General features: G+C 51.8%; 2 protein-coding genes across 16 annotated transcripts in view; one reads left to right on the plus strand and one right to left on the minus strand.

Moving 5' to 3' along the window:
* DCAF6 (DDB1 and CUL4 associated factor 6) overlaps positions 1-1,890 on the plus strand; it is a 172,678-nt gene extending 170,788 nt beyond the window's left edge. For all 8 annotated transcript variants that reach the window (XM_081226466.1, XM_081226467.1, XM_081226468.1 and 5 more), the window contains one exon: positions 1,429-1,890. In XM_081226466.1, the coding sequence (XP_081082592.1) occupies positions 1,429-1,493 (65 nt within the window). In that variant the 3' untranslated portion in view covers positions 1,494-1,890. The remainder of the gene's footprint in view (positions 1-1,428) is intronic.
* Positions 1,891-8,949: 7,059 nt separating this feature from the next.
* Positions 8,950-24,254, minus strand: part of GPR161 (G protein-coupled receptor 161) — a 49,082-nt gene continuing 33,777 nt past the window's right edge. For all 8 annotated transcript variants that reach the window (XM_081226464.1, XM_081226463.1, XM_081226458.1 and 5 more), the window contains 4 exons: positions 21,314-22,038; positions 15,422-15,526; positions 11,977-12,093; positions 8,950-9,703 (listed from right to left, as the gene is read on the minus strand). In XM_081226464.1, coding sequence (XP_081082590.1) covers positions 9,438-9,703; positions 11,977-12,093; positions 15,422-15,526; positions 21,314-22,038 — 1,213 coding nt within the window. In that variant the 3' untranslated portion in view covers positions 8,950-9,437. The remainder of the gene's footprint in view (positions 9,704-11,976; positions 12,094-15,421; positions 15,527-21,313; positions 22,039-24,254) is intronic.

The raw sequence follows: 24,254 nt of genomic DNA on the forward strand, positions 1-24,254 counted from the left end.
TATACTAACATCCCTTAGAGAGCCTTTTATTGATCAGAAAGTCTTCCACTGTGTTTAGATTCCTTAGTGACCTGTGAAGGTCTATCATCATCTTATTTTGTTCATTTATTTTACAAATGTGTATTGAACACTTATTATATAATAATAACTAAAATTTGTATAACTCAGGTTACAAATCATACACACATACATTATCTCATTAGTTTGGCATTAAAATGGAGTTGGCGTAGAGGGGATTTAATCTAATTCACTTGGACAATTAAACATACAATCCCTTCTGTATACTGGTGTTGTTGACTTAGAATCCAATGGGAGTGTTTAAGCCTCTGTAGATAATAAAATCTCAGGATTCAGTTTTCTCTTGGTGTTGACAGTGGGACTGAACTGTTTCCCCTGTGTCTAAGCCTTTTTTCCCCCAGCTTACCCTGGAGAAATCTTTCTGTGATAGAAAGGGTCCCATGCTAGTGGTGGTAGTTATTCGGTACTGTTGCCTTCTTTACATACCCTAATGTAATATATCTTATCTTAGTAAAACTTATGTTCATTTATTTGATAAACCTTCATTGAACCTCTTGTACTAGACCCTTAGGACATAAAAGAAATAACTGCCGCCTTCCCAGGAGCTCACAGTCTAGTCTGTAAGAAGATAGGCCAACAAACTATTACTGTAATTATTATACGACACATATAAAATATTCTGGAATGTGAAGGAAGGAGTTCATAATTCTGCAGGTTGGGTATTTGAAAAAGTCTGGGGAAAGTTTCACACAGGGAATAATAGTTGTATCGAGATGAGTAAGCAGAACCATTATAGCTAAGAACTGGGTGAAGGTGTCCCAAGCAGAGGAACAGCAAGTGTAAATCATGGAACTTGAGAGGACGTGCCGTGCTCACTCGCCGGGTTGTAATTGTACACTCCCTTGAGTGTTCAGTCTAGATAAGCTCCTTGAGGACAGAGACTGTGACTGTTTGGGTCACCACTGTATCCTGGAAAATAGCAGGTATTTAAGAAATATTTTTATAAACAAATACACAGATCCTCAAGAATGATCACCAAATTCTCTCGCACGGCTTGCCTCTCACTCCCCTCGGTGACACCTGATACACCTCCTAGGGCTCCCAGACTCCCAGGAACACAGTTTGAAATCATTGCAGTAGACCACAGTAGATCAAGATCTTTAGGGCTTTTTCTTTGTACTTTTTATATCTTCGGAATTACATGAATATTCAACGTTGAGAGTGCTGTTTCCTTTACTCTTTGTCTCTAGGGGCAAAAATAACTTTTCTACACACAGCTGTGAACTGATTTTTATATGATGATGTTCTGAATTATATACATTTTAATCCGTTTTAAATAAAAGGCATTGAAAATTATCTTAATTGTAATAATAAAGGTATTTCTTTTTGTCTCATATCTGTGTTTTCCAGACCGGTTGGAGAGTGACAGATCAGAAGGCTCTGGTCAGGAGAATGAAAATGAGGATGAGGAATAATCAACTCTTATTGGCAAGCACTTAGATGTTCTGAAATTTGTATAAGACATTTATATTTTTTTCTTTACAGAGCTTCAGTGCAATTTTAAGGTTGTGGTTTTTTGGAGTTTTTCCCTTTTGGGGGGATAACCTAACATTGGTTTGGAATGATTGTGTGCATGAATTTGGGAGTGTGTGTAAAACAAAACTAGCGAGATGTTTTAAAAACTTTTTGCCATGTATGAGGAGTGCTAGAAAATGCAAAGTGCAATATTTTCCCTAACCTTCAAATGTGGGAGCTTGGATCAGTGTTGAAGAGTAATTTTCATTATAGTGAAAATATTGGTTCCAATAAATTTCTACACTTGCCATTTGCATGTTTGTTGCTTTCTAATTAAAGAAGTTGGTTGTTTTAAGATATCCTGACTTTGACTATTTAATGCCTTGATACCTTGACCCACGTTTTCCAAATCTTTTCTTGTAACATAAGGTTGCCTTTCTCTGTTCTTTTCTGGATTAAATAACCTTTTCAGTTTTGACTTCTGTGTGACAGAATCACATAGAAGAGCTTTTATTTCACTTCTCCTTCCAAAGTACTTTATCTGCACCCCCAATCATCATCTCTCATGATTAGTGGTCCCTCATTACCTGAGTACAGGGCTTAGGCTATGAGCAATCCCAGAGCATCATGGATACTCACACACCATATTAGCACAAGCCCGTTCCGAGAGCTCTGGCTTCTGGCCTTCCTTTCTCCAACTTCTAGATTTCAACTGAAAGTGTTGACCATCCAGTCTTCTAATTCCTGGTCTTCCTCCTCTCTGGTGTTCACCTTCACTCCACTTAAGCCATCTACACCCAGGTCTGTGTCTTACCGGTTACGACTTGAAGCTGCTCCTGCAGACTTAACCCTTCAGTCATCCTCTCTCCTGTCTCCTAAACTGTCATGCTGCTCACTCTCGTTGGGCCATGAACAGACTCACAGGTGTGGCCGGGCAAAGCATCCCTCTCCCGTGTGGAGACCAGGGATGGCTCCTCCCCGGAAGATGGCTGCAAGCCCAAGGACACCTGCTGCTGAGAGAAGAGAGGTTGGCTTTCTGGATAGAGGAAAAATAACTCTAGTTGGCTCGGTAACTTCAGTTGGACTTCAACATCTAGCTCTTAGCCTGGGCAGGACACATATGTCTCCATATTAGGAATATGCTAAATGGTCAAAGGGAAAGAAAGGAGTTAGTTAGAAGTTTAGCCAAACAGGGCAAATGCGTGATTTCCAAAAAGTGCCAGGTCTCAGTTTCTGGTACCCAAATAGTTACGTGATCTGCTCAAGCCATGTGACTTCTTTGGGCTTCTGTTTCCTCCTCCCTCAGGTAGAGGTAGACATATTTGCACCACCTATGTCCCAGGGGCTGTGTTAGGACCCCATGAGAGGTTGAAGGGTTTACAGCATAACTGAAAAGACTACTGCGGCGCATAATATGACACTACGTAATATGACAGTAAGAGGGATTATGCTACAGAGAAGTGCTGGGAAACCGACAGCCTGGACTGGAGTACTCAGTGGGGTCAAGGGGGAACTCTGGCGGGAAGAACACCGGGAGAAAATCAACAGCGTCTGTTCACGCTGGCGCAGGATGTGGATAGTGGAGGAGGCTGGGCAGGTGGGAGTTCGGGGATTCTGAACTTTGTGCTCAGGGTTGCTGGGAACCTAAAACTGCTCTAAAACTGTTTTTCTTTTTTAAACCCAAACATTACAAAGTGGTATTTGTCCAAGGAATCAGGCCCCCTACCTTTAGCGATTTTGTAGTTTTGGTGTTGTATGTTATAAAGGAGCAGGGCGGGCCAGACAAGCAGTCAAGGAGGCAGCTAGGAGAGAAGACATTCTACAGAGGCACAGAGTTCATGAGTCCTGGCCGTGTCCATGATCCAGTGTTTGTTGCAGGGGAGACACTGGACCCCAGGGCTCACCCACTTAGAAAAGGAATGCGGCTTTCGTGGTGGCCGGTGTAGGGTCAGACAAAGGTGGTGGGCTCTGTGCCTTGAGGCTGTTCCAAGTCTCTGATAATCTACCACCTGCCCTTTGACTTTGGTTATGGGATGGACATATCGAGAGACAGCACAGCTCTTCATTAAACCTCCTTTAGAACTCTGGGTTAACAGTGTTTGTTTGTTGTCTCTTTCTTGGTCACTTCCAGGCCATTTAACAATATTCCATGAAGCTAATTGTCTTGCGGGAATTCATGAAAAAACACATGGATAGATGTACCCAGGCGACTGTGGTATGGACTGTGCAACAGTTGGCCCCTTCCTGCTCAGTCTCCTTCCTCTCTTTAGCCCATGGGAAGGGAGGCTGGAGACAGAGACATGTCTGTGGAAAACAGGGGTGGGGGTAAAGGGGGAGACACCCAAAAAAGTCCACAGTCCACAAGCTCAAGCACAAGTTCACAATTTGCACAGCCCTACACAGACCAAAAACCAGATACTTAATCAGGTAAACAAAACTATTCTAAGTACACTTTTACTTTTTGATAAGTATTGGTTTATAATAATCCTAAGCATTTTTAAATCTTAAAAATAAGCATCCAGAAACTTCAAGTGAACTGTATTTTAGGATCAGCTTGTCTTTATCTTGAAGGTTGGTTTTTAACCACCTTTGCATCCAGGGGTCCATTATCAGAACACAGCACAGGGCTCTGTCCCTTAAGCATGTCCACATCACTGACTGACAGACCTATTTCCAGCCAGACAGGCTGTTCCCTGCACTCCCAGTGTGGCGCCGCCTGCTCAGGCCTGTGATCCTCCCTAGGGCTGTCTTTTCCTTTGGGAGGGTCAGACTCACCAATGATTAGTGATACTTCAAAATGGTGGTGTCAAAAGGAGAAACAGAAGGGGCTTTTAATTCTTAAGCTGTTAATACTGCTCAGGAAAATGCTTTCTGAGGGAAATGAACACAGCTTTGCGTACTTTGTTCTCCTAAAAATAACAGTGAGCAGAACCGTGCTCTTGGTACCTGCAGTTTTTTATAGGTCTGGCAAGCAGATATTCCAGTCTCGCAAACTCCTTGGTTTACAGTAGTCCTACCTACCCAGTAAAGCCCGACTGGCCTTCTAATCATGCTGACTGTTAACTATCCCTCCTCCTCCTCGAGCTGCAAAGCTGGCTCTTTCCTTCTCTCAGTCACATGGCCAAGACCTGGCGTTTCAGCCCCGACCCTGGCTTAATCCCCTTTGAGACCTTGGACAATTCCCTTCACCTCCCTAGGCCTCCTTGGATTCTGTGTGTGCCCCTCCCCAGCCCAGAAGGACGGTCCGGCTCTGCCAGCTCTTGTAGTCACATACGGCTGTCTTCCTTTGCCTCAGGGTGAAAAGTGTGATTTCCCTTCACTCTCGCACGGAATTCACCTGGGGTTCTGTGTACACTGTGGGTGGCAGCATGGACTCCTGCCCCTGCGCTGCCTCCTCCCTCAGGGGCTCGGAGACTCAGAGAGTCTGAACCCAAAAGCCAAGGCCAAGCAGTCACTGTCACTGCAGGATGGGGCTGCCCTGAGACTCCAGGTCACATCTCAGGGCGAGCATCCCTTCTGGGCTGTAAGGGAGCTCAAAGCTGAGCTTGTGCTTTGATTCCAGATGCCACAGCAGCCTGGGGCTCTACCATCTTCAATAGCCAGTAACAGAAAAGCTCAGTTTCACCCCTTCAGATCTCCTGAATCCCAAGTGCCACTTAGCCTTTCCTTTCTCACCACGTCTTCTCCTTTCTCACCACATCCCTTCATGCTGTACAGCAGACGTGACGATTCCTACGGCAACAACCTTCAACACCTCTTATCTAGGATAACAGTTATCTTTTTAAGAGTCTCACTTCTTGTCACCGAGAGCCCTGTAAAGCAAGAATACTACACCCACCTGCAGAGTGGAGAAGAAACAGCAGGGGTTCAGCATCAACTATGGCCCAGGCACTGTGCTGGATGCTCTAATCCACATAATCAGAGGCCCCCCTGGATTCTGTGTCCCCACATAGAAACAGAATACAAACTTCATTTTATAGATGAGGAAACTGCAATACAGAAAGATTGAGTAATTAGCCCAAGGACACCTTACTAACAAGCGGCAGTGTGGAATCCGAACCCAGAACATCCCATACCAAAGCCTGCACTATCCCCACTATATCATATTTGCAGTGAGATAAAGCATTTGGAAGTGCCCAACCAATGCCTAGCACATGACAGGCACTCAGATGTCTTAACAGGTCAGGCACACAGTAGGCACTCATTATGTGCTAGCTCCCTGCCTCATCCTTTGGTAGCCACAGCACCTCCACAGTTCCTTCCAGACCGGAGACGTCTGGGGCTCAAGGCTGAACCCTTGTCGTGAGTATATCCTGCGGTCCATCCGTAGACCCGTCTCTAATCTGCAAGTATTTCAGGGACCCACTATCAGGATAGACAAAATACTTATCTAGTTAAATCTAAACAGTAAAGTCTCTCACTGTATCAAAGCGCTTTTCCCCCCTCTCCTGTCCACCCCAAACTACCTTGGCCTATTGCAAACACTTGCCGTTCACTCAGAGACTACACAGCAGCTCCTTAAATGAGAATCAAAGAACATTAGCACCAGATGGCCCTTGTCTTACATTCCTCAACCCCGTTTCTACGGCAGTGATTTGCTTAAGATCACACAGCTGAGCGTTGGCAGTACCTGCAACCCCGAATGGGGTCACACTTGTAAGCAAGCTAGCTGGGTGGTCCTTTAAAGGCCGAGGACTGCAGTGGAGACCAGGAGCTCAGAGTAAGTGCTCGAAGCCACAAGCAAACGAGCCTTCAGCTTTATCCTTAGCTCTTCCCGGTGGGGAACTGCCAGCGGCATCACAGCCACACTGCTGCCACCTAGTGTCGAAGGCCCTGAACTCCAGTCTTGGTGCGTCTGGCCTGGGAAAAGGCTAGGGATTGAGCTGTGTGCTCGGTGGCGTGGGACTCCAGTGCCTTCTGGGTCACACTAGCCCCCAAACCTGGTATCTGAGGTATAGCAATGGGGGGGGGGGACCCGGTCAAGTGGCAATCTCTATGAAAGAAGCAGAGATGGGCAAGAGTCCTAAACGTGGTCCTGTCAAAACCAGAAGATGCAGGACTGAGGTTTTTACGTGAACAAGTGGCCAAGTGTCCCACCTGCCACTGTCCACGTGGCCCCCTCAGGAAGTCCTCAGGCTGCTGCTGCACAGCAGAATAAAGCTAACGGGCCTGGGTTCAGTGGGGGCAGTTGGGGTTCTGACCGTCTGCACTAAGGACAGGGGTCCTCAAAAATCCTCTCAGAAACCTCAGCGTGTGTGGGGATGACGTCCTCGCCCCCTCCCCCCTCCACCTCCTTTCACTCTCCTTCCTCGCGCTCAGGCTGAATCAAGGAAAATCTGAATTCATGAATATGCAAAATATGGTTCCAGCTGCCAGACATCCTCCAAGGCTTAGCTCAAACAGTCACCTCCTACATGGCGCTACCCCTAACTCCTAACTGGAATTAGTCACCTCCCTCTGGAGCCCACAGTTCTTTCTACAATCACTAATGGACTTTGCAATTTATTAGCCTCAGTCTCTCCCAGGTCTCTCCCTATATTAGAGTGAAAACGCTTTAGTGTTACTACTCACAGAGCCTAGCTTGGTGCCTTGCACACGCTGGATGTGCAGTGTCTGGTAGCAGAATAAATAAATGGACTTCAGTAGAAGAGAGGAAACGCACAGAATGCTTTCAGGAAGTGCAGTATTGCTAGATTGGCTTAGATTAAATCCTAGTATATCTGAGCTAGTATGGGATCAGCCAGTGAGGACTTGGGGGGGGGGTGTGTCTCAGGACTCTCTCCCTAGAGCTGAGCTAAGTACAGTCCAGGGGAAGCACTCTCCAGCCCCTGGGTTGCAAGTCACTTTGCGGCACTCAAAATGCCCTAAGGGGTGGGGGAGGGGTGGCATCCTGGGCTATTCCAACCTAGAGGTAAAGGTCCCTGCCCTGTTCCACCTTGGTGCGTACTAGAAGCTCAGGAGTACGGTCCCTTTAGAAACTAGACAAGGACAAGTGCTAGGAAAAAATACATGCAGAAAACATAAAATGCCCTCAGGTTTAGGAATGCCACCCAGCAGTGACAGCAGAGACTGACTGATGTGCACGTCTCATCAGCAGGACCCGAGGGTTCTTCCCACTCCCGTCCAGAACGCAGACCAGTGGCTGGCACCCAGCGGACCCACAGGAGTTGCTGATGAGTTTGATCACCGGGAAGGTAGCAGCCCCCAGGTCTCAGGAAGTCTTCTGTAAACTGCAGACCAGGGGACCAGCCAACCACTGGGTCTCTGCCACACAGCAAAGAGACACTGCCTCACTGAGAGCTAGCTAGACCCCAGTGGAACGCCACAGAAGTGATTCCCTTTCTGGGATGGCTGCCTCCTAGCAGACGCAGGTAGATCTCCTCAGAAAGTACCCTCTGCTGACCCCCAGGAATTCTGCAGGCGGGGAAAGGCCTGCACTGGGCTGGTCTAATCACCCAAGCTGAAGGGCAGGCCCAGGTGGTTCACGTCACCACAGCCACCGCTCCAAGCCCGCACGTTCAACTGCCAACCCAACTCCAAGGGAGGGAGACCTAACATACAAGTCACAGTGCGTGGCCCACTTCCGCCTCTGAGGAGGTGCCCTCTGCCCCCATTTATGTGTCTTGCCGGCTGGCATCCTGTCAGAACTGTGCTCTAGACACATCGGATCAGCCCACGCACCCGGGCTTGCAGTGCTTCACATGCCCATTAGAAGCCACACTCAAAAGCTGTGCAAATGTTGGTCCGTGGGTCACTTTTTTTTTTTTCTAACTTACAAATTCAGAGAACATCAAAGATCAGAGTTAGACATGATCCTGGACACCATTCAATCCAACTCCTCACTCCCTTATCTTATTTTCCAGATGGCCTAGAGGTGACAGGGAGTCCCAATGACATGAGGAAGGTACGGCAGAGCCGGGCCTGCACGCAGGTTGCTGACGCCAGGTCCAGCGTTTCTTCAAGTGTGTCTCGTCTTACACTGCTCAGGGCGGGGAAACAGTAGCTGCTGCCTACGGGAGTGTTCCCTGGAGGCCAGCTAATCGAAACAGTCCATCAAACATCACAAGCAGAGTCTATTCCATGAGGTCTTCCTATGTGAAGGGGATTCCCTCCAACGATAACAGTATCTCTAGTTCCCAGCAGCGCTCGGCCCCATGGCCCGTTCAGGCTCAGTAACATCGTGGTTTCATCCTAACCAAATGGATTTTTTTGTTTTTTTTAATTCTAGAAATGAAACATCTGGTATCTGCTCCTTCCACCTGTCTTTTACAGTGGTTTCTCCCTTCTTACGGAATAGCAAAGACTCAGTCACCAGGGAGGTGGCCCCGTCCTCAGCCACAGCAGCCCCAGGCCTGGTGCGTCGGCCCAGCGGCCCGTGAGCTGTCCCTACTAGCACCAGCCACCAGAGGCAAGGTCATAACCAGGACCCCAGGGCGCAGCACCTAGATCTGGGGAGCTCGGCTCCTGGGCTCTCCTCTGGGGACCATTTAGTGTAAAACGGACAGCCTCGCAGGGTCCACATCAACCACCCAGAAGAAGCGCCATCCTCCGAAGGGCACTGGGAAGGGCTAGCCTCCTGAGGCCTCCGGGACAGTGCGTGGCTGGAGCCCCAGGGCACAGGTTGTGCAGAGGAGGAAGTGACCCACGCGGCGGTCTCCTTCTAAGCCGTGGTCTCTAGTTCCCCTCTACGGCCCACCTCCCACAAAGTCTCAGCCACACCTCCGTCGGCTTTGCTTTGTGTTCTAGATGCCTCTGGTCCCATCACTGGGACCGCAAGGAAGCCCACGTGTGGTCTCACAGAGACACGGAAGTCACTTACAGACACTGTTTTCAGTGTTTTTTCTGATGGCTGCACACCAGTGTTGCTCCCGGGCCCCGGCACAGATGGTAACAGGCATCCGCCCTCACGTCTGCTCCGCGGCTAAAACGTTCCCCTCTTCGATGCTCTGCAGCTGCAGCCTCTGACTCGCGAGAGTTCTGCTGCCTCGGCGGCTCCCAAAGCCAACCCCGGGAACAGTCCGTGCTGCAAGCAAGACCCCAGGCAACGCCTCCTCCCCAAATAAGTTGACTTTGGCTTCAGCCTCTATGGCTTTGGCCAAGCTGGCTGCGTAACTGTCCAAGGACTTGTGCACTTCGGCTTTCACGTGAAGAATAGGGTTCTTGGCAGCTTCTGAGAGGGAAGGCAGGAAAAAAGGTTAGCGAGGGACCAGGACCAGGGCTGTCCCGGGATAGGCCTGCTCTTGCTTCACTGCCCCTGGGAGGGGAGGCAAACTGAGGTGAAGGGTGTGGGTTCTGGAGTCACAGTCCGTAAGGTGACAATCCTTGACTCCCCTACTGACTATCTGGGAAATCTTAGAAGTAATTTAATCTGATGTCAGTTTCCTCATCTGTAAAGAGAAGATCATAGCACACCCCCTACATCATCGGGTTCCCGTGATAATTAGACAGCTCTTCCTAAGGTGCTTTAGCCTAGGTCTGGCTCATAGAAAAGGCTTGATAAATACTTTCTATTAATGACATTCAAATTTTTACATCTTTGAAAGAGTTCTCTGGTCTTTCAGCTCTCCGGAGTGTAGAATAGCTTCGGCTCTAAACTTCCACAAACCTGAATGTGGTCTCCGTCCTCTCCACCCTCGCTCAGAGATTCCCCAAAGCCATGGAGAACCTCAGGACTGGAAGGACATTAAAGGTTCGGGTGCCCCTTCCCACAGGATTAGGACTCCTGACACCTAAAGTGCACAGGAGGGAGGAAGGAAGGGAGGAAGGGAGGGAGGGAAGGAGGGAGGGAGGGAGAGAGGGAGGGAGGGAGGGAAGGAGGGAGGGGAGAGAGGGAGGGAAGGAGGGAGGGAGGGAGAGAGGGAGGGAAGGAGGGAGGGAGAGGGAGGGAGAGAGAGAGAGGGAAGGAGGGAAGGAAGGAAGGAGGGAGGGAGGGAGGGAGGGAGGGAAGGAAGGAGGGAGGGAGGGAGGGAAGGAGGGAGGAGGGAGGGAGGGAGGGAGGGAGAGAGGGAGGGAAGGAGGGAAGGAAGGAAGGAGGGAGGGAGGGAGGGAAGGAGGGAGGAGGGAGGGAGAGAGAGAGAGAGGGAGGGAGGGAAGGAGGGAGGGAGGGAGGGAGAGAGGGAGAGAGGGAGGGAAGGAGGGAAGGAAGGAGGGAGGGAGGGAAGGAGGGAGTGAGGGAGGGAGAGAGAGAGGGAGGGAGGGAGGGAGGGAAGGAGGAAGGAGTAGGCAACTTCCACCCCACGCTCCAGGAGGGAAAGAGGGGAGGACCTCTGCCCTGCCACTCACTCCCGGGAGGGCTGACATGGTCTTACACACGTGCCTGCCCCCTGCCCTGCGTGCAGAGAAGGCACCTTTGGAACTGCCATCCCCCAACACGTAGGCTGGATGGGGCAGGCTTGGCCCTATGTGGGCTGGGTGGATTGCGGAGGGCTTCAATCCATTTTTTTTAACACGGGAGTAACATATTATAAAGCCCATGAAGCTGCTAATCCAAGCTCCATTCTTGAATCCACTTTGCCCGTAAAGCAGACCAGCTGATATCTGCCTCCTTGACGTCCATGACCACCCCTCCATTCATCTGGAATCAGGGAGGGGGTGGTAGAAGAGATAGGACAAATTATGAACCTAAAACTCTGACCCGGCCCATATTTATTCTGGTACTCAGCATTTCTGAAGAATTTATATCTTAAAGTCCCTGGACTCTTCCACCACATCCACATCCGGCCATGTCGGTGGCTGTCCTCACCACCAGGTGGGATTCAGAAGAAAAGAGCTTCTTCCATCTGTGGGCAGCCTGGATGGCTCCTTTGTCACTCTTCTAATCAGCATATCTGGATGGGAAACTAGACCCCAAGTTCCAGAGGCACCGAGAGTGCTGAGGGTTGAATTCAGAAAAACTGGAGCAGAAAAACCTAGGGACTGGATTATAGCAGAACTCATTCCTCTCACAGGATCCCAGCGCCCCCATCAGCTTCAGAGGCAACAGGCCAATCAAGACGGCGGCCTTTGCCTCCGGTGAAGTCGGCGTATTCATTGGGCAATTACTTCCATTTTCCACATGAGGAAGCTGAGGCTCAAAGAAGGCAGGTTCAGATTCATAACCACACATCATCCATAAAGGAAAGAAACCATGGAGGGCTCAGAAACTGTTGTATCCAGTCGGGCAACTTCCTGAGGGAGGAGATGGGAACTGTGTGTGTGTGTGTGTATCTGTCTGTCTGTCTGTCTGTCTACGTAGGCCACTGCTTGCCCAGCCTTAGATGCTGCTTGCTCTGAGAGTTGGAAGCCTAAGGACTCAAGTGAGACTGGCAGGTCGGGAGCGACATGGGGCTGGGCCAAGGTGGGAGCCCTGGTGCGCCGGGGATGGGAGCAGGCTGGGCCAAGGAACTTGCCTAAGATCCTTTCCTTTCCCCCGTTTCCCTGAAGACATCAGTCACAGAAACCAACCTTTGATTTGTTCCACTTCATCTTCGAACGTCACTGAGCTCCTCCTCTTGGGTGGGCAAGTGTGGGAGGGAGGGTGGTCATCCGACGTGAAGTCTTCGAGCAGCATGACATCCGTTCCTAAGACCAAGGGCAGATTGTGCGCCTACAACAGGCAACGCCAAGTCCTGCTCGCCACCTTTCTCGCCCTCGCTCACACCCCTGGCATCCCTCTCTCCCCTTTCATTTATTCAAACCCACAGTCGGGTGCAACCAAGTGCCCTGCATCATTTGCCCAGGACACACACTGTCTCTCGTCCTATTTCAGGCAGTTTGCAGCCAGCCACTGGGGCTGCTTCAGACACACCAAGAATACAGCAGCGTTATCCAGGCGGACGGGTTACCGGCCACAGCGAGCGGACTCACACGTGATGAGTCTGCCAGACTTGGAGTGGGGAAGCGCAGTCGGGCTGAGCGGACGAGGGGGCCCTGTGAAAGGGGCTTGGTGTTCAGAGCGATTCTTCTTACAGTTTGAATTTCTATCATTTGAGTTAAAGTATGCTGTGCTAAATAAACATTTCAAACCTGAACATGTAAACTTCTTTGGGGGCCAAAAAGGGATTGAGAAATATGCCCCCCAAAAAGTGGGGAAAAGGCAGAAAGGAAGGAAGTCCTGTGAGAGAGAGCTGGGCAGGCGGGCAGGCGGGGGCAGGGGGGGACCAGGGTGGGGAACGGCAGGAGGGCTGAGCAGGACCCGGACCCCACACTGGGGCAGGTGCTGGGACCAGTCTGGTTCTGTCTTAGTCTCGAGCTATCAGTCCTTCAAGGCCTTGGTGCTTAGGAAATTAAGAAGAAAGGGGGAGCTGGGAGCTCCTCATATGTTTTGTTTGTTTTGTTTTGTTTTGTTTTTGCGGTACGCGGGCCTCTCACTGCTGTGGCCTCTCCCGTTGCAGAGCACAGGCTCCGGACGCGCAGGCTCAGCGGCCATGGCTCATGGGCCCAGCCGCTCCGCGGCACGTGGGATCCTCCCGGACCGGGGCACGAACCCGTGTCCCCTGCATCAGCAGGCGGACTCTCAACCACTGCGCCACCAGGGAAGCCCCCCTAGTGTGTTTTTGCAGAACAACCTGAAAAGGTGTATTCCTCTAGCGGACTTCACAACATGGTGGTTAAGCACACAGCTTCCCAAATCGGACATATCTAGGATCACAGGCAGGATATTTAGTCCCTCAGCATCCTTCCATGTCTACAAAATGGGGATCGTAATTCTCTCTACCTCATAGCGTTGCTGGGAGGATTCTGAGTTGAGACGTGTGAAGATGTGACACGTTGCCTGGCGCACAACAGGTGCCTCATCAATGGAAGTCATCACTCGTGAGGACACGGCTAATAAACAGCGGGGCTGAAGCTCACACTCCGGTCTGGGTGACCCCGAAGCCCATGCTCTTTCTTCTGCCTACAACAGGGCTTCCCAAGCCCTAGGCCGCGGATCGGTGCTGGGCTGCGGCCTGTTAGGAACCGGGCCGCACAGCAGGAGGTGAATGGCGGGCACACGAGCGAAGCTTCACCTGCGGCTCCCCCATCGCTGGCATCACTGCCTGAACCACGCCCTCCCCCGTTCATGGAAAAATTGTCTTCCACGAGACTGGTCCCTGGTGCCCAAAAGGTTGGGGACCGCTGGCCTACGACACTGTCCCCTTACTCCTTTTTGCCTGGTCACCTCCTATTCCCTCTTAAGGTTTTAACATCACTTCCTCAGAGAAGCTTTTCTAACGCCACCCTCCGCCCCGCCAAGTTCTCCCCAACGGGGGGCACATACAACTCCGTTACGTGTCCTCACAGCACTTGGCTTCCCCTTCCATAGCTCTCATCACCCTTATAACCCTTATTAAAAGCAGAATTATTGAGGTATAATTAGCAACCCACACAATTCACCCATTGAAAGCACATGGGATGGCCGTCTTGCCCACCAGACGGAAAGCCCCACGAGGGCAGTTTACCACTACATCTCCAGAACCCAGCGCAGTGTCTGCTCAAAGCAAGGGCTTGGCAAGTAAATATCTGTTAAATGAATGAATGTCACTCTGCCTCTGGATTCCTGCTGGCTGTCTGAGAAGAGGGAGAGAGACAGAGACCCTCTTGTCCTTCAAGTCACAGCATGGACTCAGGCCTACAAGGGAGGGTGTTACCAGTGGCTCAAGCCTCGGGGCTGCCAGTGGGAGAACATCCTCAGGGAATGTTCTGCCTGCGGGGAAATGCTCCACAACAGGAGGCCTGGTCTGGGTCCCTGCCCACAGCCGGTCCCCCCGGAATTCCGGGACACAGGCTCAGGCCAAGAAACACACAGGTCAAGGCAGAGAGGAGTTTTCCAAAGGTGCCGGCAGGAGACATGGAAGAGCAGGGAGGGAAATGCCCACAGACAGCCTGCCGTCGAGGTCCAGGATTTAGCACCCTCCCTTCATCCCAGAACATGGACAGACGGCAGCCCCGGGATGGGGTGCTTCGTCAGCTCCATGAATGACTGACGTAGGGACACCACCCTCATGAGTGATGACTTCCATTGATGAGGCACCTGTTGTGCGCCAGGCAACGTGTCACATCTTCACACGTCTCAACTCGAAATCCTCCCAGCAACTCTATGAGGTAGAGAGAATTTCGATCCCCATTTTGTAGACATGGAAGGATGCTGAGGGACTAAATATCCTGCCTGTGATCCGAGATCTGTCCGATTTGGGAAGCTGTGTGCTTAACCACCGTGTTGTGAAGTCCGCTAGGGACGTAGGCCTCTGCCCACGAGCCTCTCATCCAGTCATGAGCTGGCAAGCACGGGGTGTGGCACTTCGGTCCCCAGAGCGGCTGGCAGCAGACTGTGACATCACAGAGCCTGCCGCTGCGGGGAGGAGTCCTGGGCCGGCACCATCCCCTGGGCAGCAGCTACAGGGAGGGTCTGAGGAATGCCGGTGGAGATGTGTTTCTTTGGGGAGACCGAGTTCCCCACAGGCAGGTCGAAGGGCATCTAATGATGGTGACAAGGTACCCGACCTGGCTGGAACTGCCCTTGATTGAGGGACGGCTGCCCCAGCTCACAAATGGAGAAACTCGAAGGTTTAGAAAGAGACTGAGGAGCTGGTCTGAGATAACACAGCTCTTAAAAGTCAATTTGAGACTGAAAACCAAGCAGGTGGACGCCGGAGCCTGCACTGGACGATGCTTATTATAATTCGAGTAACAACGGACAATCATTTAGCATTTTAACTTTTCAAAGGCTTTCACTTAATTTGAATCTTACAACAACCCTGAATGGCAGAGAGAACAGGAGCCGAGATCCCCAGTGTAGGGAGGAGGAAACCGGGGCACAGAGATGCTGAAGAGCCGTGACTCTTGCCCCTCCACACCCTGGGAGACATCCCTCTCCCCACCAGCTCCCACCCGGCAGGCCCTGGGGAAACGCGACAGGTGAGGGGCTTACCTGAGTCCTGAGAGCAGCTGAAGCCGGTGTCCCCCGTGCTGCTGCTGTTCCCCAGGGGCTGCCCGCCTGCCATGAGTGCCGTGAGGTGTGGGGACAGGCCCAGGTCTGCAAGGCAAGGTCGGCACTGACTGCACAATCCACGGCCCGCCCAGTCCCCAGGGGCCTCGCCCCGGCGCCCCGGCCGCCCTGTCCCCCCTCGCAAAGCCCTGAGGACACGAAGCTCGGGGCTGCCCGCCCTTCACTTCGCCCCTTGTTCCAATCCCGGGGAGTCGGTGACAGGATTCACTGGGTCCCCCCAGAGGGGAAGCGCTCGTGACAAACGTCAAACACCAACAAGGCAGGTGGGAGAGAAAACGAGGTGAACAGGCCTGGGAGAAGACCTTCCAGTTAAACACGGGTGCGTGTTTAACGCCTGAGATCCCACCTGAATACCAAAAGGGGGATGTTTTTTGAAGACGCCGAAACCCCCAAATGAAGAGGACGTTTGTAAGTTGGAAGGTGGGAAGTGGGCAGTGAAACTGGCCCAGGACAGAGCTGAGGCTGGCAGAGGCGGAGGCCTGGAAGGAGGCCCCCAGAAGCTCAGGAACTGGATGCCCAGAGTCTCTGCAGGCAGGTGGGGCTTGATGGAAAGGCTCGACAGGAAGCAGTGGGTCCCCTCCACTGCTGTTCCCAGTTCGGGGTCCAGGCTCCTATTCCCCATGTTGGCAGGAGAGCGGACAGAGTGAACTGGGGGACTCTGGCCTTAGCGACACCAGGCACATGGCAACGTGGCAAAAGCCGAGGGAACAATGAGAGGCTACATAGTGACCAGTGGGGGCCCCGCCCCACGGCCTCACCTAACCTGGGCAGGAGACCAGAGGCCCCGTCCCCAGGGAAATCCAGCCAGCCAGAGAGAAAAGCCCCGCAGACCCCAAGAGGTGGGCGCCCCGTGAGACGGCCCAGTCCCACCACCGCCCAGGGCTTCCTGCCGGCTTTCCTGGGCCGACTTACTAACCGTGAGGGACAGCGGAGATCACCGGATACTTAAGGAAAGGCACTAGCAGGGATAGGGGAATCAAAAAGGAAGGGAGGAAGGAGAGAAGGGAGGAAAAAAGGATGGCTCAGGAGACAATGCAGGGAGCTTAAGAAAACAAACAGGATTCTAACTGGGTGCCCTTAGAAAACGGAGAAAATAATGAACCCATGAACAAAAGAGCTGGAGCCCATAAAGACCATGGAGTTAACAAAAAAGGCACTCTTAGCAATTAAAAAAAAAAGCACAGAAAAGTCAAACTCCTCCGATCTCACAAGGAAGACCTACCTACCTGCCACGAAGGACCACCAGCGTTCTCCCCCACACAGCAAACCTACAGACAGGAGACACCTCCAGCCTGTACCTTCATCCTAATTCTTCTGAGGGGACAAAGTGACATGACACACATGCTGTCCTTTCTCCTTCAGAGCCATGGAGGAAATGATGGGGGGTGAACCCGTGCAGTCAGAGCACGCTGCTCTCAGAAGCCCCTGTCATGATCTGTGGGGAAAGCGCTTCTGCAAGGAGCCTTCCCCTCTCCTGGGGCTTGGTGTGGAGGTCTGGGGCCAGAGAAGACCCCAAACATGATCGCCCACCTCCAGGGTCTTGGCCTCAGAATATGACTAGGTCTCAGCTGGAAGCCCAGCTTGCGGAGGGGTGGGCCGCTGGGGGAACATCCACTGCCAACCGGGACGGCCGAGGCCACAGTGGGCTCTGGACACCATCTCTGAGGCTGCAGTGAAAGCGAGGCACGAGTCCTGGTCTCTACCAGTGGGAGAAATCACTGGAGCCAGACCAGTGTGCCTCGGCTAAGAGATGTGGAAACAGGGCAACCAGGCGGCAACTCTCTATTCTGTGTTTATCCAGCATTTTACCACTGGGGAGTACACTCAGTTACCCTGAGTTTTTTCACGTGAAACAACAACACATCTACTGGACTGGGCCCAATCCAACCCCTTACACAAAATTTTTTTTTAAAAAGAAAGAAAGAAAGAAGGCACAAAACGACAGGCACGGGGATCAGATCAGAAGCCTGGAGTGGCCAGAAGAGTCCTGAGTGCCTTTGAGAGGCTAAAAGAACAGAGTGCAATTCTGGGGTGACACTGGCACTCTGAAGTAACCAGAAGACCTCTAGGTGGCACCAGGAAGGGAACTTGGTAAAGCAAAGCAGGAAAATTCAAAGGCCCCAGGGTCTCCTTCCTTCCCTCCAGCCCAGACCTCACAAGGGCCCTGAGGTGGGGCATTTCCTCTGAGCAAATGGGAGTCAGCGTCCTTCTCTGCAGAAGACAGCTGGGAAGGCTCTATTCCCAGTTCCAGGAGCTTCAAAGCATCACACGAGTGCAGCATTTGGAGAGGCTGCCCTCCCACCATGCGCAGGCCTCCCGCGAAGCCTGGGTTGGGCTGATGTCTGGGCTGTCCACCCCAACTGGGTTGGCAAATGGCAGAGCTGTTGAAGAAGCCTGTGGCCCTTTCTCCTGAAGGCCCCTTCTCTGCTTCGACCACCTGTAGCCACCTGTCAGCTTCGGATTTGTAGTCTGGCCTCCCAAGACCAAACATAAGCATTTAGGTCACCTTTCAGCACTAGAATCAATGTCCACTCCAGGGTTGACCTACCCACCATGAAGTGGCCCTGCCTGCCAAACCCCAGGGAGGCCAGAGATCTCAATTCCTAGGGGAGCCCCATGGGAATCTGCTAATGAGACCTCACAAGCAGAACGTACTGTGGTGGCCCGGGGACAGCTGGCACCCAGGGAAAACCCAAGCTGCTGCACTTCTTCAGTTTGGGGCTAAGAGAATGAGAAAACCCAAATCCATGGTTTATGGCTGAAATCTATGTATGAAATAAACAGGACTGCATGGGTAAAACTCCTGGCCTCCCAGAGTCAGCAGGAAAGCTCCAGGTGTCTGTGGAATGCCACTTCCCTGCACCCGCGCTCACAAGCACTGTGAGGAAAGTTTATAATTCTATGTACTGAATCCTTTGGTGAAAACTTTGCAGATGCCTATGCAGACGGAGAGGAACAAAACCGAGACAGGGCCTCCGAGCCTTTTCTTGCTTTGGAACAAATCCTACCATCCTTCTTACCAGGGGTGCGAGGTGGAGGGCAGAGTTCTCCCTCCTGACCAGAAAGGCCGTGGGCATTGCTGGCGTGGCTGGAGTGGAGCGCGGAGCTGGGGTGGGCACTGCATTCTGCTCTCTTTCCAAGACTCCTGCTGATGCTGTTGCCCACCTCCTGAAGTCAGGACGTCCCGGGAAGACACAGCAGGGATGCCCCCGGCTCCCATTCAAGGGGAAGGTCAGCACCTCAGAACCCATCATCCCACATGCTCTTCAGCCCAGACACATCCCACAAGACTGCTTTTCCCTCAGTGAGGAGACTGCTCACCGCCTTGGACTTGCCGACCCAACCACAGCGGGTGTTTTCCGCCTGTTCTCACAGCCCCACACACTCTTCCAGGATAATCTCAAGTGGCTTGCATGGAAAATCTTGGCCCCCAAAGCAGATGTTTCTTTCTGTTCTATCTACCCTCTCCTCCTCCATTCTCCTTCCTCATTTTTTTCCCTTCCTCATTCTTAACTTCATTGGAATCGAAAACATTTAATTTTTTTTTTTTTTTTTTTGCCTAGAAGGTAAGTGATTTTACAAAATCTGAACAAATAAGTTAATCCGTGAAATGAAACCAAACCCTGAATGTACTCTTCCTGGCTCACAAGTCACACTTGGAATCATGGTCTTGCCAGTGGCAGGGGGTGGGCATTTCAGGAATTAAAATACTGGGGTCCTGAGAGATTTTTTTTCTCCTATAGTCGAAATAAAAAGTCCCAGAATTCCTTCCTTTCTCAAGAAGGAACACTCCATCAGTCCCTGAGATAAATCAGTGACACTGGTTTAATTGCCACATGGGAAAGACTCCTATCATCACTACCACTGAATATTCATGATAATTAAGAGTTGTTATTTCTTTCCACTCTCTTGAGAGGGTAGGTGGACGACCTGTTTCCTGAGGAGGAAAAATTATCTCGAGCAGCATGAGTTTGCCCAAAGTCATCTGGCAAGAGACTAGAACTGCAGTCTGAACTGGCGCTTTCCTTGAATATGGTCTGATAAGTGCCCTCAGAGTCTCTCTTCCAACAGCCTGTCCAGATGACAGTCTCCCTCAAACAACACGGTCATAACTGCAGGGGCAAGATCCCCCAGTGCATGCTACAAACAGTGGGAGCCTCAAAATATCTCCTATGTTGTACTTATTAATGACAATGGAAAAAACAGTGAATTTACAGTGGGGAAACCCGGCAGACGCCACCTTAACTGTAGGGACTGAGAGTACTCTCCACCAAATTCATACACTGGAGCCCTATCCCCCAATGTGATGGGATTCAGAGGTGGGTCCTTGGGAAGGTACTGAGGTTCAGAAGAGGTCACGAGGGTGGGGTGCTTATGAGAAGAGACCGGAGAGCTTTCTCTCTCCTGTCCCTCTCCCCAACCCTCCGCCATGGGAGGACACAGCAAAAGGACAGCCTGGAAGAGGGTCCTCACCAGAACCCAACCATGTTGCCACCCTGACCTCAGACTTCCAGCCTCCTGAACTGTGAAAAAATGAATGTCTGGGGTTTAAGCCATGCAGTCTACGGTAGTTTGTTGTGGCAGCCCAAGCTAAGACATCAACCGAGAGATCAGGGTAAAAAACTAGCGAGTAAGAAGACCTACTGACATACGTACCCCTGGCATGCTCATTAGGAAGAGCACATCACCCGCCCAGCCTTGCCTGCCTAAAAGGTATTACCTCATTGTGACCCTGAGAACACATGAGCTACATGCAAATTGAGGGGCCTTCTACAAAATCCCCGACCAGGACTCTACAAAAAGTGTCAAGTCATGGAAGACAAGGCAAAAAAAAAAGACTTGTCAAAGACTGAAGAAGACAAAGGAGATGTGACAACTGAATACAACGTGGGATCCCGAACTGGATCCTGGAACAGAAAAAGGACATCATTGGGAAAATGGGTGAAATCTGAGTCAAGTCTGTAGTTGTTAATAGCGCTGCACCCCTGGCGATGTCTTAGGTTTGACAGCTGTGCTACGGTTAATAGCACTTAGGTTTGTTAATGTCTTAGGTTTGATAGCTGTGCTACGGTTAGGCAAGATGTTAGCACTAGGAGAAGCTGGGTGGATGGGTATTCTCTGTACTGTTTTCTCAACTCTTCACTGAGTCTAAAATTATCTCAAAAGAAAAAGGTTTTAAAAAAAAATCTATCCCCCACTAGAGTAATTCCTCTGGATCTCATCAAAGGGGATGGGATCACCTCCAGAAACTGTTAGTTCCGAAATCAATTACCAAATGGAGGAGCAGCTGTACACACACCAGATAGTGACATTTCAATGAGAGAGTGGAGGTCCGCCATCAACACGTCCTGAATTATTAGGGACAATACAAGGAAACCACTGACCCGTGAGGAAAGGCCCAAGACGGAGTATGTCCAGGAGGAGAACTGAGGAGGGGAGGAAGTGCTTTAAAGAGGACCCTGCCTTCAAGGAACACTGAAAGGTGAAGGTAGCCTGGTCCAATGCTTGGGTTCTTTTTTCTCTAGATAGATCTATCGATATACTCTCCAGGCCAGCAGGCCACGGCTGTGGTCCCAGAACACGGATTTCTGAACTCTGGTGTACCCTGCCTTCAACTGCCAAGATCAGGAAATCTGCTTGGGAATCACAGTGGACACTCTGGGATGTTCCTTCCCCAGAGGAAACCTGTGTTTTAAGCCCTGAAGCAGCAGTCAGTCTGAGACCTCGCCCATCAACCTGCCCGAGCGCCTGTAGGACCACAGGCTCCACCCGCCTGAGGGTGGGCATCCCTTTCCTGACAAGTTCCCAAGTTACCTGTGATCCTGTTGGAAATGCTGAAGAGCCTGGAAGTCCTCTGCCGCTGCACAAACGGTTCCCGGTAATACCGATCCCCAAAGCACATGCCCAGTAGTTCCTTGCGAACCGTCTTGTTCCAGAGTCCGTAGATCAGGGGGTGGCAGATGGCACTGGTAAAGGACAGCCAAGTGGCCCAGGTCTCCAGGGTTGGGGAGACATAGTTCTTCCCCCAGAGGGCCTCAGAGGTGATGACGACCATGTAGGGGCCCCAAGTGACCATGAAGGCACCAAGGACCACCAGGATGGTGATGAGCGCTTTGCACTGGTTGGCCGAATAGACCACGCCCTGAAAGGCGTTCTTCCTACTGCCCGAGGAAGAGGTGGAGGTGCTGGAGTTCTTCCTCCCGCTCCTGTGCGCGTCCTCCTCCCCAAGGACCACGGTGCCACAGTGCACCTTGCGTGCCTTGACCCTGGCCACGCGGAAGATGAAGCCATAGCACACCAGCATGACCACGAAGGGGAACAGGGCACACCAGATCTGCCAGAAGGCGGTATAGCCAGGCTCCCGGTGCCACGCGGCCACACACATCCACTTGAACTCGTCAAACTCCACCGATGACCAACCAAATAGAGGTGGCAGGCAGCCGATGAGAGAGTGAAGCCAGATGTAGGCAAGCGCCACCACGGCTCGGTTGCCTGTGATCTTCATGGGGTACACCATGGGGTACAGGACAGCGTAGTAGCTAGAAAAAGAATGGAGGCCGGTGAGGCAGAGGAGTGAAAATAGAGAAGACACACCAGGAGGGGCACCCACTGCTTTCCTAGGTAGCGAGCTCTGCTGGACTTCTCTCATTCCACACTGCCGTGGGGTGAATGCTTCTAAAAGTAGCACCTTCTCTCAACCCTCCCCAGACGAGTCACAGACTGGCCATGTCACACAGCTCCGCAGAACTCTTCATCGGAGAACGGCTGGACGCCAGGAAGAACAGAGCTCAGGCGGCCCTGTTTCCAGAGCCCACTCATATTTAGGGGTGTGGCTAGTCTTCAGGCATCTACAGGAGTTCTAAGGGATCATGCATCAAGCCAGATCACTTCTGTGTTTCTGACAGTAATCCTTTTAGATCTGTTTTCAGAGGGTCCTCAGAAACCAGAAGAACATCTAAGGATTATGGGGTACATTCATTCAGTGAACGTTTACGGAAGGCCTGCCACATGCCAAGCACTGTGCTATGCACCGGAAATACAGGTAAAGAGGTGCAGGGGGAGACAGACACATAAGCAGAGTACGAGGCTCTGGAGCAGAAAGGGCTATATTTAATCCCCACAAGAAGTCTTTAGAGTGACTGGCATTATCATTATCCGCATCTTAACAGCAAATAAAGGATAAATAATCTGCTCTAGATAAGGAAGGGGAGGAAACAAGATAAAACCCCAGGCAACCTGACTCTACAGTCCCCAGCCCACACACACCAGCAATTCCCTGCAAACCGTCCTGTTCCGGAGTCCACAGACCAGGGGTGGCTCCTAACCCCTCAGCTCTGTGAAGAAGGAGAGAGGCCTGGAGAGCTACTGATTCATATCAACGGGGCCTCGGATCCAGACTGCAGGGTCAGGGCGGACTTCCTGGACCAGATGGCACACAAACTCAGGCCTTGAAAGATCAGGGGCACTGGCCCAGGAACAGCTGAGGCAGAACGCCAGCCTTGGCGAGACGCAAAGATGTACCTGAACACCAGCTCAACGAGGAAGCTGCCTGTAGCCCAACCAGGCAGGCGCGGGGTGATGGTGCGCGGGGAGAAAAGGAGCCAGGGGGCCGGGGCGTGCCGAGCCCTGCCAGCCAGCTGAGCTCTGACCCTTTAACTGCAGTGGGTGGGAGGATTTAGACCATGGGGTTGAAAGTAAACCACCAGCCTCCCCACCCGGACATTTTATCCAAAGGAAATGTTCTTTAATGATGGGTCTTCTGCAGGAGGGCAACGTGTGGCGGGGCAGGGGTGACCACACTGAGGCTGCCTGCTACAGGCGGGACCTTAGGAGACGACTATGGCTATGAGCCTCACACACCACCTGTGAAGCCACCTGCTCCACCAGGACCTTCCTGGGTCACCCCTGGGCACTAGAGCTCAGGGACAGGGGTCATGGCCTGAATTACCACCTGCTGCCTGGGGCAAACTCTCACGGAGGGGCCCCTGTATGAAGGGCCTTCCAAATCAGAGGCAAGACGGGGACTGCTGGTCTCAAGCCTCGAGGCCCCACCAAGGTCTAGCCTGGAAGGAGTGTTTCTGAGCGTGGAGCCTGATGAGAGGAAACCACCGTGATTATGGTATGGATTACAGAACCCCTGCACGGAGCCTGGGGTAAAGCAATTCCTGTCTTCTGCTGACATCCGGGTTCGCATCTTGCAAAGGCCGTGCAGCCCTGTGAAAGAGGCATGCCTTTGGAGTTGGCGATCCCTGGCTTCAGATGGCGACTCTGCTGTCCACTAGCTGTGTGACCTTGGGTAGCTGATCTAACCTCTCAGAGCTTCAGTTCCTTCACCAGGAAGATGGGAATCACAGAACGTCTGGCATAGATCTGCTCCAAGGACAGACTGGGCTCGAGTCGGGGGAAAGGGCTGGATGGGGCCTCCCTTTAGATGGCAGCGGGGGCAGAGCTGGGACATTGTGCACTGACCCTTCCCCCTTCCTCCTGAAGACAGAATCCCTGTCTTGCTCCTGCAAAACTGCTGTGACCACAGGGGACGCTGGGCCCTTCTAAGCACCAGGGGATGAATCAGGCCATGCTGGTGGTATCCCCTTCCCTTGCCAGGTGACCAGCTGAGGCACTGACCTGTGTGACATCATCTGGCAAATGAAATGTGACAAGGCGGATATTTCTACTTTCCTCTGCCCATTTAAAACTCGTGCAGGCCTTCTGACCTCAGGCAGCACTTCAGGAGCGAGTGTACAGGTAGGTAGGC

The sequence above is a fragment of the Mesoplodon bidens genome (genome assembly GCF_964165515.1).
Source record: "Mesoplodon bidens genome assembly, chromosome: 2".
In the NCBI taxonomy this organism is placed as follows: domain Eukaryota; kingdom Metazoa; phylum Chordata; class Mammalia; order Artiodactyla; family Ziphiidae; genus Mesoplodon; species Mesoplodon bidens.